The 13,304-nt window shown below is 42.0% G+C and overlaps 1 protein-coding gene across 1 annotated transcript in view; it reads left to right on the forward strand.

The window, feature by feature from the left end:
• HERC1 (HECT and RLD domain containing E3 ubiquitin protein ligase family member 1) overlaps nucleotides 1–13,304 on the forward strand; it is a 172,943-nt gene that overhangs the window by 53,848 nt on the left and 105,791 nt on the right. The window contains 4 exon segments of the mRNA XM_032765456.1: nucleotides 3,067–3,238; nucleotides 6,323–6,629; nucleotides 8,219–8,339; nucleotides 9,580–9,631. Coding sequence (XP_032621347.1) covers nucleotides 3,067–3,238; nucleotides 6,323–6,629; nucleotides 8,219–8,339; nucleotides 9,580–9,631 — 652 coding nt within the window.

Here is a 13,304-nt window from a genome sequence, read left to right on the forward strand (position 1 = left end):
AGAGGGAAGAACCGGGGAAGGGGGGGGGGGGGGGGGGGGGGGGCAGAGGGCTGCGCCCTCCAGTGGATCAAAGCAAGGTCAATATAATGCGGTTTCACCTATAACATGGTAAGATTTTTTAATATCGAGGTAGAGGTGTATATATACATTTTTAGTAGCCCTCAGTTTCAGTAAGTTGTTGTTCATTATTTATTTAGTACTCATTATTTGAATAAGGTGCCTTACAAAGCCCTTAGCTTAGATAGAACACAGTCTAACTTGGACAAGTTCAGTGCAGGCAATTAAAGGTTGAGGCCCAAGGAATGAGAGCAGACAGAATAGTAGTTGTTTAGCAAATGGAGGCTATTTTGGAAAAAAGGATTTAAAATAAGATCTGAAGGCAGAGGAGAAGATGCATAGGAAAAGAAAATGTGGAAAAAATCCTGCAGAATCAAGAGTGGGAGAAGTGGGTATAGGAGGAATCAATGGCAGAGATGTAGGCAAGGGCAGAAGCTCTAAAATGAAACAAAGGAAGTTGGGTTGTATATTATATCCTTATTGGTTCGTTTATTTTACTACTCAAGAACATAGCCTGTTCAACCAATTAATGTTGAAGCCTTTGCTGTTAATGAGTTTTAAGCAGTAGGACACTTCAGAATATGCACAGTTTTTGGTAAATCAGATTTTGGACACTTATTACCTTTTGGCAAATTCAGGTTCAGACTGTATCTGGTCTGAATGTTCTTTCACATTGCATAAAATCAGTAAGTTTGATTTTCTCTTTAATAAGAAAAATAAATGAAGCTCTTTTAAAATGCAGTATAGTTTTAGCCATGTCGGTCCCCACCTTGTCACTTTTAAAAGGCGGGCATCGTATGCTTTTTTATGTTGTGTAGCTGTGGCATGTGCTTCAGGAGTGTTCTCAAATCATCAGGTATTTGTAGTAACTTATCCACTTGACAGTAAGTAGCAACTGTGAGTTGGAGAGAGAGGGATATGTACACCATGTTATAGCCTCCAGCCCATAGATTAGTACATTTTAAGGACAGAAGGGACAATTATGATCAAATAGTCTGACCTCTTGGGATAACACAGGCCACAGAACCTCACCCAGTAATTTCTGCATAAAGCTCATAACGTCTGTTTGAGCTTTATTGTTCCTTTTAGAAAGATATTCGGTCTTGATATAAAGACTTCAGGGGATGGAGAATCCACCGCATCCCTACATAAGTTGTTCCTGTGGTTAATTACTCTCAATTTACACCTTACTTCTAGTCTGAATTTGTTTAGCTTCAGCTGTGAACAGTTGGGTCTCTTTATGCCTTTTTCTGCTGGATTATAGAGCTGTCTACTATCAGAAATCCCTTCCCCCTGTAGGTACTTGTGAAGTAGGATCAAGATACTCTTAATTTTCTCTTGGGTAAACTAAATAGAATTTCTTAAGTCTCTCACTATAAGAAATATTTTCCAGGTCTTGAATCATTTCTGTAACTCTGTTCTGAACCCTTTCCAATTTTTTAACATCCTTTTTGAATTGTGGACACCAGAACTGGATGCAGTACTCCAGTAATGGTCTCACTAATGGGTTTAGAGAGGTAATACAATCTCTCTGCTCCTACATGATATTTTCCTGTTTATGCATCCGAGGATCCTGTTTGCTCTTTTAGCTGTAGCACCAGACTGCGAGCTCCGGTTCAGTTGGCTATCTACCATAATCACTAAATCCTTTTCTGTATTGCTGCATTCCAGGATACTGTCATACACTGTTTAAACTTTTTAAATATTGGTCCAACATTAGCTTTTTCCTAGTCCTCTAGAACTTCTCCAGTGTTCCAAGATTTGTTAAAAATCAACATTTAATTGTTCAGATTGCTCCTTGTCAATATTTTTGTACTCTTTGGTGCAGATTATCTGGTCCTGCTGATTTTAAAAATGATTTTTAATAGCTGCTATTTAAAATCCTCCCTAGTTGCTGATGGACTTGAAGTATTTCCTTATCACTGAAAGATGTGATTATTTCATTCTACTTCTTTCCAGATACAGAATAGAAGTATTTATTGAATACTTAGTTTTACCATCCTTATTTATACCATTGTTAGGGATTTTGTTTGCTTCTGAAACATTTAAAGAATTCCTCATTGTCCTTAACCTTACTAGCCATTGATTTTTCACTGATGCCTTTAGTTTCATTTATCAGTTGATTGTTTGTGAACTGGTAATTTGTACTCATTGCTCTCTGTTTTCTATTTATATTTTAATTGCTAATTTTACTTCCCTTTTTAACCAGGGTGTTTTTTAAATCAAAGAAGTCACCTTATGTGATTTCAGAACTGTAGATGTTTTGAGACATCTAATAAAGCCTCCTTAACGCTCAGTTTTTTCTTTCATTCAGTTTTGATGATGATTGTTTTCAGCTTTGGGAAACTGGCCCTTTCAAAGTGCAAAGTACATATGTAATACTAGTCAAGGCTATGGTTATCATTATCTACCTGCTATAGTCTTTCATATCCTAAAATTGCTACATTTCGTATGTGTGAGATAGATTAACATCTGATCTTGCAGTTCTATGTGTGTTTAACTTCCTAAAAGTGAATGGAAGTTTTGTCTATGTAAGAACTGCAAATTCAGCTCTGTGAATGTGAAAATAAAATGAGTATTTATTGGATGTAATTTTAAACCAACTCAAATATTGGCCATAGAATAAAACCTTATGAGGATCATATGCTATTTAAAGTGAGAGAACTCTTCCCAATAACAGCATGTTGATGCTATGATGTTGAAGTTTCAAAGTCTGACTCTTGAGCCGAAAAACAAATACCTTATTGTACTACTACATATATACAAAAGAGTTGAGTAACAGTTTCTATAGGAAGCATCACTTTCAATTTCCTAACTTATATGTATTTAAAGTCTTTGCCATAATATGGCATTATAGTAGTTTTCTGCATTCGATGTTTGTCCAGCTCAGTATACTAATTAATGCCTTTTCATAGGAAAATAACTTTTGTGTTTAATATTTTTTCAACATTACAGTTTTTCATTTGGTGAGAAGTGATTTCACCATGTAACTTAAACAACTTTGTCTAGATGTCAGAAAACCAGGAATCTGCAGATATTGATCCTCAAGAGCATTCTTTTACTCGGACCATTGATGAAGAAGCTGAAATGGAGGAGCAAGCAGAGAGAGACAGAGAAGAGGGGCATCCAGAACAAGAAGATGAAGAGGAGGAAAGAGAGCATGAAGTCATGACAGCCGGAAGTAAGTAGATATTAAATGTAGGAATTCAATTTCATGGTTTCTAGAAAGGACTGTACATTTGTTTAACAAAGGACAAATGAAAAATTAATCTAGAGGCTTTTACTTCAGACATCCAAAATGTCATTGAGTTCATTTTGTAAAATTTTAGTGTATTCGTTGGGTCAAAATATAAGAAATATTCTGCACTTTTTAATAAGTGTGTGTGTATATAGTATACTTTCTGTATGTATATGTATGTAGCAGTAGATTGATTTTAAATATCTCTTATTCTACAGTTTGAAATAAAATTTATTGTTGCTAACATTGAATTGGTTTGGAATTTACTAATGCTGTTGAAAGCCTGCTTAATCAGACCTTTGTAATCACTACTGATGTATGTTTTTCAGTACACTTCATATTTGCACCACCACCTGTAAACTTCATGAACTGTCTAGATAATTGTTGATATTTAAATATGGCTTGCAAAGAAAATTGCCAAAAATCCTTCAACTTCGGTAGTTTTTGCTGAATTGGATCTTGTGTCCAGGCTAAAAGGGATATTCAGCCTGTTAATTAAAAGATTGTATTTTTTCCTCCTTTGATGAAGCCACGTCTAACCTTATTAGAATCATAGAATACCAGGGTTGGAAGGGACCTCAGGGGGTCATCTAGTCTAACCCCCTGCTCAAAGCAGGGACTGATTTTTGCCCCAGATCCCTAAATGGCCCCCTCAAAGATTGAACTCATAACCCTGGATTTAGCAGGCCAATGCTCAAACCACTGAGCTATCCCTTCCCCCCCAGGGTAAGTCAGGTGGCCAGTTTCCATATCAGTGTGACATTCCCATTATGCTCTATGCTAGTGACTTATTCCCCTCTCCTCAGGGAGGAGCCTGCCAGGGCTACACTGACCAAGGGGTAAGGAGAACCTGCATAGCAAACGGCTTCATTTCTGTTCCAGGACTTAACTTTGCTTGAGGGGGGTGGTCTTGGATAAGACTGTTTTCTAATTTCTGTTGATTTGTAAGGACTGAGAGGCCTGCCAAACATTTGGTAGAAGATTCTTCCCAGTGACCCGAAGCTAACAAAAGCCTAGGCTTGTTTTCCTAGAAACAGGCTGGAGCTATAAAGAGATGCCATTTGCTGTCAGACCCCCAGATCCATAGATTCACCAACAGGGTCTTCCAGTTTGCACTGTAGAGGGATATAGAACTAGACTGGGCCCAAGATTTCTCTTAGAAGAACCTACTTGTTTTTGTTTTGCTCCCACAGCACAGGTAGACAGATCAGGATTCTTTTTGGTTTTAAAATAAAAAAGCCCTGTAATTCCTAGACTTCCCATTAAAAGAACCTTCAAAACATGGAGTTTGGACTATGAAAAGGACCAAGCTTATGGAGGAAAGTGAGACCACAGAATAGTATTTCCTCTCTGGAGACAAGCCTGAGATTTTGGTCTCAATCCACACAGCTCTAGAGATATGATTAGGAAAGAATGTGAATAGCCAGTTTATCCCAGATGGTTAGGAGAGATGTTCTAAAAATATTACCAGGTGAAGTAATTCAAAACCTGCTATCTATCTACCTAAATTTCTTTCTTCTGTGGTAAAAGAGCCACAGTCCCTTCTGAAAGGAAGGGGAGGAAGTGGACTCCTGTCTTCTGAGGAATTTTGAAGCATCTTCAACAGCCTTGACAGCTTCATGCTCTACCCAAACAATATTAGCATGGACTGATGTACTCCTGAAGATCAGGAAATGTTATAGTCAGGTGGTCTCTCTCTCTCTCTCTACGATAATTCCAGTAGCTGTTTTTGTTTCTGATTTTTTGCCAAAGCTCTGGATTTCATCTCTCTTACTCATACACTGTTGTCTTCAATCCTGGAGTGTTATTCAGGCAAAAACTCTACTACTAGCCTTTAAATATTTGGGAGAAAGATTGTTTGAGAACACCGTAGCAAAGTGACCTCTGAGGAGGCAAGTCCAAAAAGAAATTGGCATCTGCCAAATGATGCTGGAACTGGAAATAGAGATATGACTGAAGGGAAAGCCACTGCTCTAGAGGGAAATGAACAGATCAAAAATCAAATGACCTCGAGAAGATTTTACAGGCTACCCCACTGCCAATACCAGTTCTTCTGCATGACTGCATATCCCCCAGGTGCATACTGCTACACAAATCCCATTGGACCTATATTTGATTGAAAATTGGAAAGTTTCTCTTCTTAACTGAAAATTTCTTTCCTCCAAGAATTCAAGTACACAGATGTTGACCAACCCGCACTTGTTTTGGTTAGACTGCAATTTGGTGTGCATTGGAATTTGTGTTGTTTTGGATAATTTGAGTGGGATGCATGCTCTGCAGTAAGTTTTACCAGTTTATTGTAAGGATTAGAAATATTTAGTTGGAAGCATTTTCTCTAATTGTCATGCTCTTCTAAGGGATATGGCTAACCCTGCACTGCCACTGATGGACAGTGTTATAGCCAGAAACAGACATGCTTAAAATGCCAGTTATTACTCTTACTTGGTAGCATTTGTTCCTTATTTCCTGAGCCTAACTTTAATCCCAGGCCATCCTTATACAGTACCATATAAACAGATTTTGTTCTCTAGGAGGTTTCAGCGGTTTGTTTATCATAAGCACAATGCATCCAAGGAATAGCTTACTGCCGGCGCCTGCTCTGATCATTGTTATATGGGATGTGTTTTCACCTTAAAAAATAAAATTGAGTTTTTAAAGGGCAATGTACAAGCTTTCCTGTTTATTCTGTCTCTTTGAAGGTATTCAGTGGAGTGAAAGAATTTTGATCATTCCCTTTCTTGCTCCCTCTTAAGTAATTAGATTACAGTGTACTGCTGAAGGAATTGATTAGCAGCTTGTCAGATTTTACTGTTCCCTTCATTTTAAATTTAACATTGTAAATGCTAGACTAAATAATTAGTCTGTTTGTTAAATTGTTAATGGATCCTTTTTTTACTGTTAGGAAAAAAAATTGTTATATTTTCCACTTGTCGATGCCAATGTTTGGCCTAAACTGAAGATGACTATTTTATTATAATTTAGCTTTGCCTAGAAGTTAAGACGTTGTTTTTGTGTTGCATGTTACAGAAATATTTCAATGTTTCCTATCAGCCCGTGAAGTAGCTCGCAGTCGGGATCGAGATAGGATGAACACTGGAAATGGGACTAGAGTTGATGATCAGCCTCCTCAGTCCCAACAGGAACGAAGAGTTAGCACAGATCTTCCGGAGGGTCAAGATGTGTACACTGCTGCATGCAACTCTGTGATCCATAGATGTGCCTTGTTGATCTTAGGAGTAAGCCCTGTTATTGAAGAGCTCCAAAAACGAAGGGAGGAAGGACAGTTGCAGCAACCTTCAACTAGTACACCTGAAGGGATTGGACTCATGACTAGGTGGGATTCATTAGCTGTTTAAAGTAGTTAATTTTCCTCTAGTTCTTTCCAAAAATATTTATTAAAATTTAGTAGATAACTCTTGAAGGTAAACTCAGGGTATGACAACAAAGAAAAAGAATTCAAGGCTTTAGATAAAACAACACTGATGCTTGGGTTCGGAGGGAAAGTAGTGTCTCAATTTTTCATAAAAGAACCCAACATAATACGGGCAACCTAGATATAGTACGATATACTTGAAACACTTTGATTTTTTGAAATTGAGTATAGCTGTGTGGACTCATCATAATGAAATCCAGATCATCTAGGATTTAAAATAATTTGATTTGTTGAAAAATTCATATTCATTAGTCTGACGAGTTTTTTTGTTTTGTTCTTTTGTTTATATTTGTTGTATGTATTGGGATTTTACATATAGTGTTAGCTAAAGATTACACTGCTTATACCCAAAATTTGGGGTTTAAAAGAAAGTAATAACATAGACAGGCCCTAAAAACCTAATATGAATAGAAATATTTTTTTATGATTTAAAAAAAAAACCAAACTAAATATTTCCTGGAAAACAAAGAATTTTGTTAGCCAGATGCATGAAAACCAGAAAGGAAGGCAACTATTTTCATTGTCTAAATTGGAGTGAAACAGCATGTGGCGTAAACAGTATAAATTCTGATAATTGAGTGTATTTAAAAAAATATTAAATTTTAATAATCTAAGGTATTGCTAGTAACACAGATGTAGTTTTTTTAATCTATCTTGACTTTTTCCTTTTTAACATCTGTCACACTGCTCAGTATAGTTATACTAAAAGCCTCTCAGTGTTTTTAGCTTTTCTTAGACTGTTTCACATTTAAACTGTATTTAAACTGAAATTTTAATAGAAATTTATAAAGAAGACTTTTTAATTTCAGTTCCATTTTTATTCTTTTTGATTGTTTGCTGGGAGTCCAGTCATTGAAACATGGGCAGCTGTGTCTGGTAGTGGTGTCAAAGTGGCTTTCATCTTCAGCATATTGACCTTAAGATTCACTTAGTGGGTGGATCTTAAATGAATATAGTGCCTTTCCTTGTCTGTTGCCATGTCCCCTCTGCTAGAAATCGAAGTGTTTCTGCGTACTGAACATTATTGCATGTAACACTTACCGAAGAGCTCAGGGAAATTAATCATCTCAGGCTGCTATCACATCTGCTGACTAGTAAGAGTGCTGAGGAGTAATAATATATGCTAATAGAAGGTGTTAGTAAACATTTGCAAGCTCTTTCACATCTTATTTCTGTCTCCTTTTGGCCTTGAGACAATCCTCATTAGACTTCTCCCAAATAAAGCTGTGTTGCCAGCTGAATGAATATTTGACTATCAGTGCTTGCTTTTGTGTCTGATATAAACATTAATGGTGATACAGGTAGGTAGTATACACACTCTTTATGTTCATATACAAAGTTTAGTTTCTGAATATTATACCCTGAAATTAATATTTGTAACAGAGACTTTGTACAACAACTTATGACTGCTAATTTACTTTAGTTTTGTATTCTACAAAGAGCATTTATGAAATAATTTTTTCTTTTATATGCATATGTTTGTGAGGCAGGAGTGAAAGTCTTACTGCAGAGAGTCGTTCAACCCACACTAGTTCAAACTATAGGCTGATCAAATCAAGGAGTGAATCTGATTTATCTCAGCCTGAATCAGATGAAGAGGGTTACTCACTGGTAGGTAAAACTAACTTGATGTTTTATACAGTTTCAGGCTTACATCTATATTTTTTCAGATATAAAAGATATCTTAAACATGTACCATTTTGCTTAGAAGCATTATGAATTTGCAGTGGATATACAGAGGAGACCACTGCAAACCACCCACATTGCTATTGGGGAAACAAAGGATTGCACAAAAATGAACTTTAAAATGGTTATAGGTTAGTTTAGGTTGTTTTTTTGTTGTTCATGAGTAAGGCTACATTTTAGTCATTGGTATTTTTATTAAAAGTCACGGGCAGGTCATGGACAGTAAATAAAAATTCATGGCCCGTGACCTGTCCATGACTTTTACTATATACCACTGACTAAAACTTGGGGCTGGTTGTGCTCAGGGGTGCAGCCCAGGAAGAGGGTTGGCAGGGCTAGGGCAGGCTCCCTACCCGGCTCCTGAGCTCCACGTGCTGCCTCTGCTCTGCCCCAAGCCCCGGTTCTGCAGCTCCCATTGGCTGGGAACTGCAGCCAATGGCAGCTGCAAGGGCGGTGCCTGCTGACAGAGGCAGCACATGGAGCTAGGCACTGAGGGAGGGGAGCCCCCTGCCTGTCCTCCAGGTAAGCACCGCCTCGCACCCCAATCCCCAGCCCTGAGCCCCCTCACACCCAAACTCCTGCTGCTGGGGGTCGGGGGAGACTGCCCCAGCAGCAGCCCATGCTCCTGGCCTGGAGGCTGCCAGAGTTGCTCAGGTCGCCCCCAGACCTGGCAGAAGTCACGGAGATCAGGGAGAGTCACAGAATCCGTGACTTCCATGACCTCCCTGACAAACACGGAACCTTATTCGTGAGCAATAGTGACATTTACACAGCCAAAGCTTTGCACTACAGTTTTTTTCCCCTCAAAGTCTTAGAAATCTTGTTAAATGAAGAATTGGAATATTCTGAGGAACATGATTTTAAATTTACATATCTCCCAGACTAGCATGCTCACGTGGATCATGAAGTTTTGTTAAGAGTCTTTTCCTTTTTTTTTTTTTTTTTTTAAAGTTATGACAGTTACAGTAATTAGTTCTTCAGAAATGTGGTATGTTCTCTGTCATGTTATTTAAAACTCAGATTGTTTTAACTAAAATAAAATGCTTTGCTTTGTCTCATTTCACTTAGTACTGAAAAGCTTTAAGAAAGCCTAAATCTTGAGATACTTTTTGTTGTACAATTAGAAAGAGAAATGAGGTTTTGTATTCATTTTTTTTAAATCTAGAGTGGAAGACGAAATGTTGATTTGGATCTGGCATCCTCACATAGAAAGAGGGGTAAGTTCTTATTAATATATTGGATATTGGTGTAAAATGGTAGATTTTAAACTTGCTTTCAGTGTTTTTAAAAGTACTTTTAGATTCACATGAAATAATTTGTTTCTGAAGTATCATATATATGATCTTAGCTCATTAGAATGATTCATGAAAATTGTTCTCTTATTTTAAAAAAATTAGAATTTTTGAAGTCTCTTAAAAATTACTATTGACCATAAATAACCACTTTTTGATCATGTATTTGTTTGGCAAAGATGTCTGATTGGTAAGTTCTAGAACCCACTGTATATATCTTTTCCTAATGGGCTATTTCTTAGGAGCTAGTGAGAGCTGTTTTATTAATTTAGATGCACTATAGAGGATAAAGGTGTTAGCACAACTCAGTTACTGTCCAACGTTAAACAAGGTCTGGGGATTGGACATGTTCTTCTTCGAGTGCTTGCTCATATCGATTCCAATTAGGTGTGTGCGCGCCGTGTGCACGTTCGTCGGAAGATTTTTAACCTAGCAACACTCGGTGGGTCGGCTGGGCGCCCCCTGGAGTGGCGCCGGATATATACCCCTGCTGACCCAACCGTGTCGGTCGTTGGAACTGTGGAGTGCGATTTTACTGACCTCCACCTCCCTAGCTATTCATAGTTCTCTAGTTATTTTTGTGTATATAGTTGAAAGTTATATAGTTATAGTTAATTTTTATCGTTCATAGTTAGTGTTATAGTGAAGAGGGGGTCGGGGATTAGCCCCTTCCCCGCACCCGGTGCCAGGACCCATGCCCGGTTCACCAGGTTTCAAACCGTGCTCGGCCTGTCACGAGCCGATGCCAACAGGAGATCCACATGACTCCTGTCTTAAGTGCCTCAGGGAATCTCACCTGTCTGATAAGTGTCGCATTTACAAGGCTTTTAAGCTGAGAACAAAAAAGGAGCGGGCCTTTCAGCTAAAACAGCTCCTCATGGAGGCGGCTCTTACCCCTCTGTCTTTGGCACCGAGCTTTGGTCAATTGTCGGGCAGAAACGTCTCCTCGGAACCGGACCGTGCCGGTACTGCCAAGGCCTCTTGGCACCGGCCATCGCCAGCACCGAAGTTGACTCGGCACCACTCCCTCTCCCCGAGGTCGAGAAAGCCTAAGACTCCTGCTGCTTCCATGCCACCTGCACCGCAGCCAGAGAGCTCGTCTAAGTCGGATCGCCCGGCACCGACACCTACCGTGGCGACGATGACGTCGGCACTGTCGATTCTGGTCCCATAAGAGCCGTTGAGTCCGGTGCCTGTCAGCTCCCCGGCGTGAGCCGTGGTTGAGCTTACTATTCCATCCACTCCGGAGACATTCTCAACGGCGAGGGATCTGATTGCCGTGACAGAGTCGACGCTCCCTCGAACCCCGGCACCGCTGATGTGGGTAACACAGTCTATCGGCAAGCCTGCCTTGATAAGACCATCCTCTGTTGGCATGGCAGAGCGGCACCGTTCACGATCACGGTCCCACAGACGTTCTAGGTCCCATTGGCGCTCCTGCTCCCGATGCTCGCAGTCCCGGCACCGTTCTCCTCCTCGGTACCGGTCGCATTCACGGCACCAATCAGTATCCCGTTCACCGGCCCGCTACTCTTGGCACCGCTCCATCTCCCGGCACCGCTTCAGGCACTGTGAATCCCGTAGCCGCTCCCGACATCGAGCCTCAAGATCTTGGTCGACCTCCTGGCACCACTTCGGTCACAGATCCAGATCTCGTTCCCGGTACCGGTATGCCTCCCAGTACTGGTCCCCGGTGCCGAGTAGAGCAAGGTCCGCTAGAGACAGAGACTCTGCCCAGGGCTTTTCAGCCCCTCTATGGCCATCCAGACACGCATCAGTGTCTTCCCATGCAGACAGCTCTTATGCACACTACTGCGATTCTGATGTGCCCACCAGAGTCTTCCAAGAGACCCAGGCCCAGGACCAAGGCCCTCGTCAGTGGTCTTTCTGGACACCTTGGGCGTACCACCAGGCCCAAGGCGTACCAGTAGTTCCGTCCTGCTCTGTCCCATCAGAGCACTGAGTGCCAGAGACGACAGTTAGCCATCCTCCTCCGACTGCTACAGAGGAAGCCCCAGTTTACCCACCGGACTCCCAGGTTCCACTGGAGCAGAAGGTCGCCCAAGAGCAAGAGGCCACACAGGACCCGCTCATCCCCGGCATCTCCTCTTCCTCTTCTCCAGATGAGGCGGTGGCAGGAACATCCTCCTCGGGCCCTCCTCCAATCGACCTGAGAGCCCATCAGGACCTCCTGAGGAGGGTAGCACTCAATATGAACCTCCAGGTGGAGGAGGTCCCAGAGGTAGAGGACCCAGTAGTGGACATTCTGTCGGCGGATGCCCCCACCAGAGTGGCCTTACCGTTTATTCGGACCATCCAGGCCAATGCCAATACTATATGGCAGTCTCCAGCCTTTATCCCTTCTGCGGCCAGGGGAGTTGAGCGTAAATACATGGTGCCCTCTAAAGGGTATGAGTACTTGTATGTCCATCCTCCTCCCTGTTCACTAGTCGTCCAGTCTGTTAATGAGAGAGAACGCCATGGCCAGCAGGTGCCAGCCCCAAAATCGAAGGAGGCAGCTGCGGTTTCAGGCGATGGCAACAATCGTCCAAGGTCTACAGAATTTCCCGACGACCTCGGCTTGCACTTGTCTCGATCTCCTGGGTCACATGGCTGCCTGCACATTTGTAACCAAATACGCCAGGCTCCGCCTCCGTCCTCTCCAAGCTTGGCTCAACTCGGTATACCTCCCAGGCAGGGACCCAATAGACACGATAGTCACCATTCCCCTGAGCACCCTAGGCTCCCTAGACAGGTGGCTGACTCCCTCCCTGGTGTGTACAGGGCTGCCATTCCATCCGCCTCAACCCTCAATGTCCCTGATGACGGACGCGTCATCTCTCGGCTGAGGTGCTCACCTCGGACACCTTTGTAGTCAAGGCCTCTGGTCACCTCAGGAGCTGGCATTACACATAAATGTCTGAGAACTGAGAGCAGTCCGCCTGGCGTGCCAGGCGTTCCAGCAACATTTACAAGGCCATTGTGTCTCAGTGTTTACTAACAACACAACGGCCATGTACTACATAAACAAGCAGGGAGGGACATGATCTTCCCCCCTTTGTCAGGAAGGCCATGCAACTCTGGGACTTTTGCATAGCCCACTCGATAGACCTGGTAGCGTCCTTTCTCCCAGGGGTTCGGAACAGTCTGGTGGATTGACTCAGCAGGTCCTTCCTGTCTCACGAGTGGTCGATCCGCCCGGACGTTATTTATTCTGTTTTCCAGACGTAAGGATTTCCCCACATAGACCTGTTTGCTTCCCGCGCGAACAGGAAATGCCAGATATTCTGCTCCTTCCAAGGTCTCTCCCCAGGATCGATCTCGGACGCTTTCCTGATGCCATGGAAGAGCCAGCTGCTTTATGCCTTCTCATCGTTCCTGCTGGTTCACAAGGTCCTGCTAAAATTCCGCAGGGACAGAGCGCGTCTAATCATGATCGCTCCAGCGTGGCCCAGGCAGCACTGGTACACCACGTTGCTCAACCTTTCGATAGCCAACCCAATTACTCTGCCACTCCACCCAGACCTCATAACTCAGGACCACGGCAGACTTTGCCACCCAGACCTGCAGGCCCTTCACCTCACGGCGTGGCTGCTGC

The sequence above is a fragment of the Chelonoidis abingdonii genome, chromosome 9 (assembly GCF_003597395.2).
Source record: "Chelonoidis abingdonii isolate Lonesome George chromosome 9, CheloAbing_2.0, whole genome shotgun sequence".
NCBI classification, from domain to species: Eukaryota; Metazoa; Chordata; order Testudines; family Testudinidae; genus Chelonoidis; species Chelonoidis abingdonii.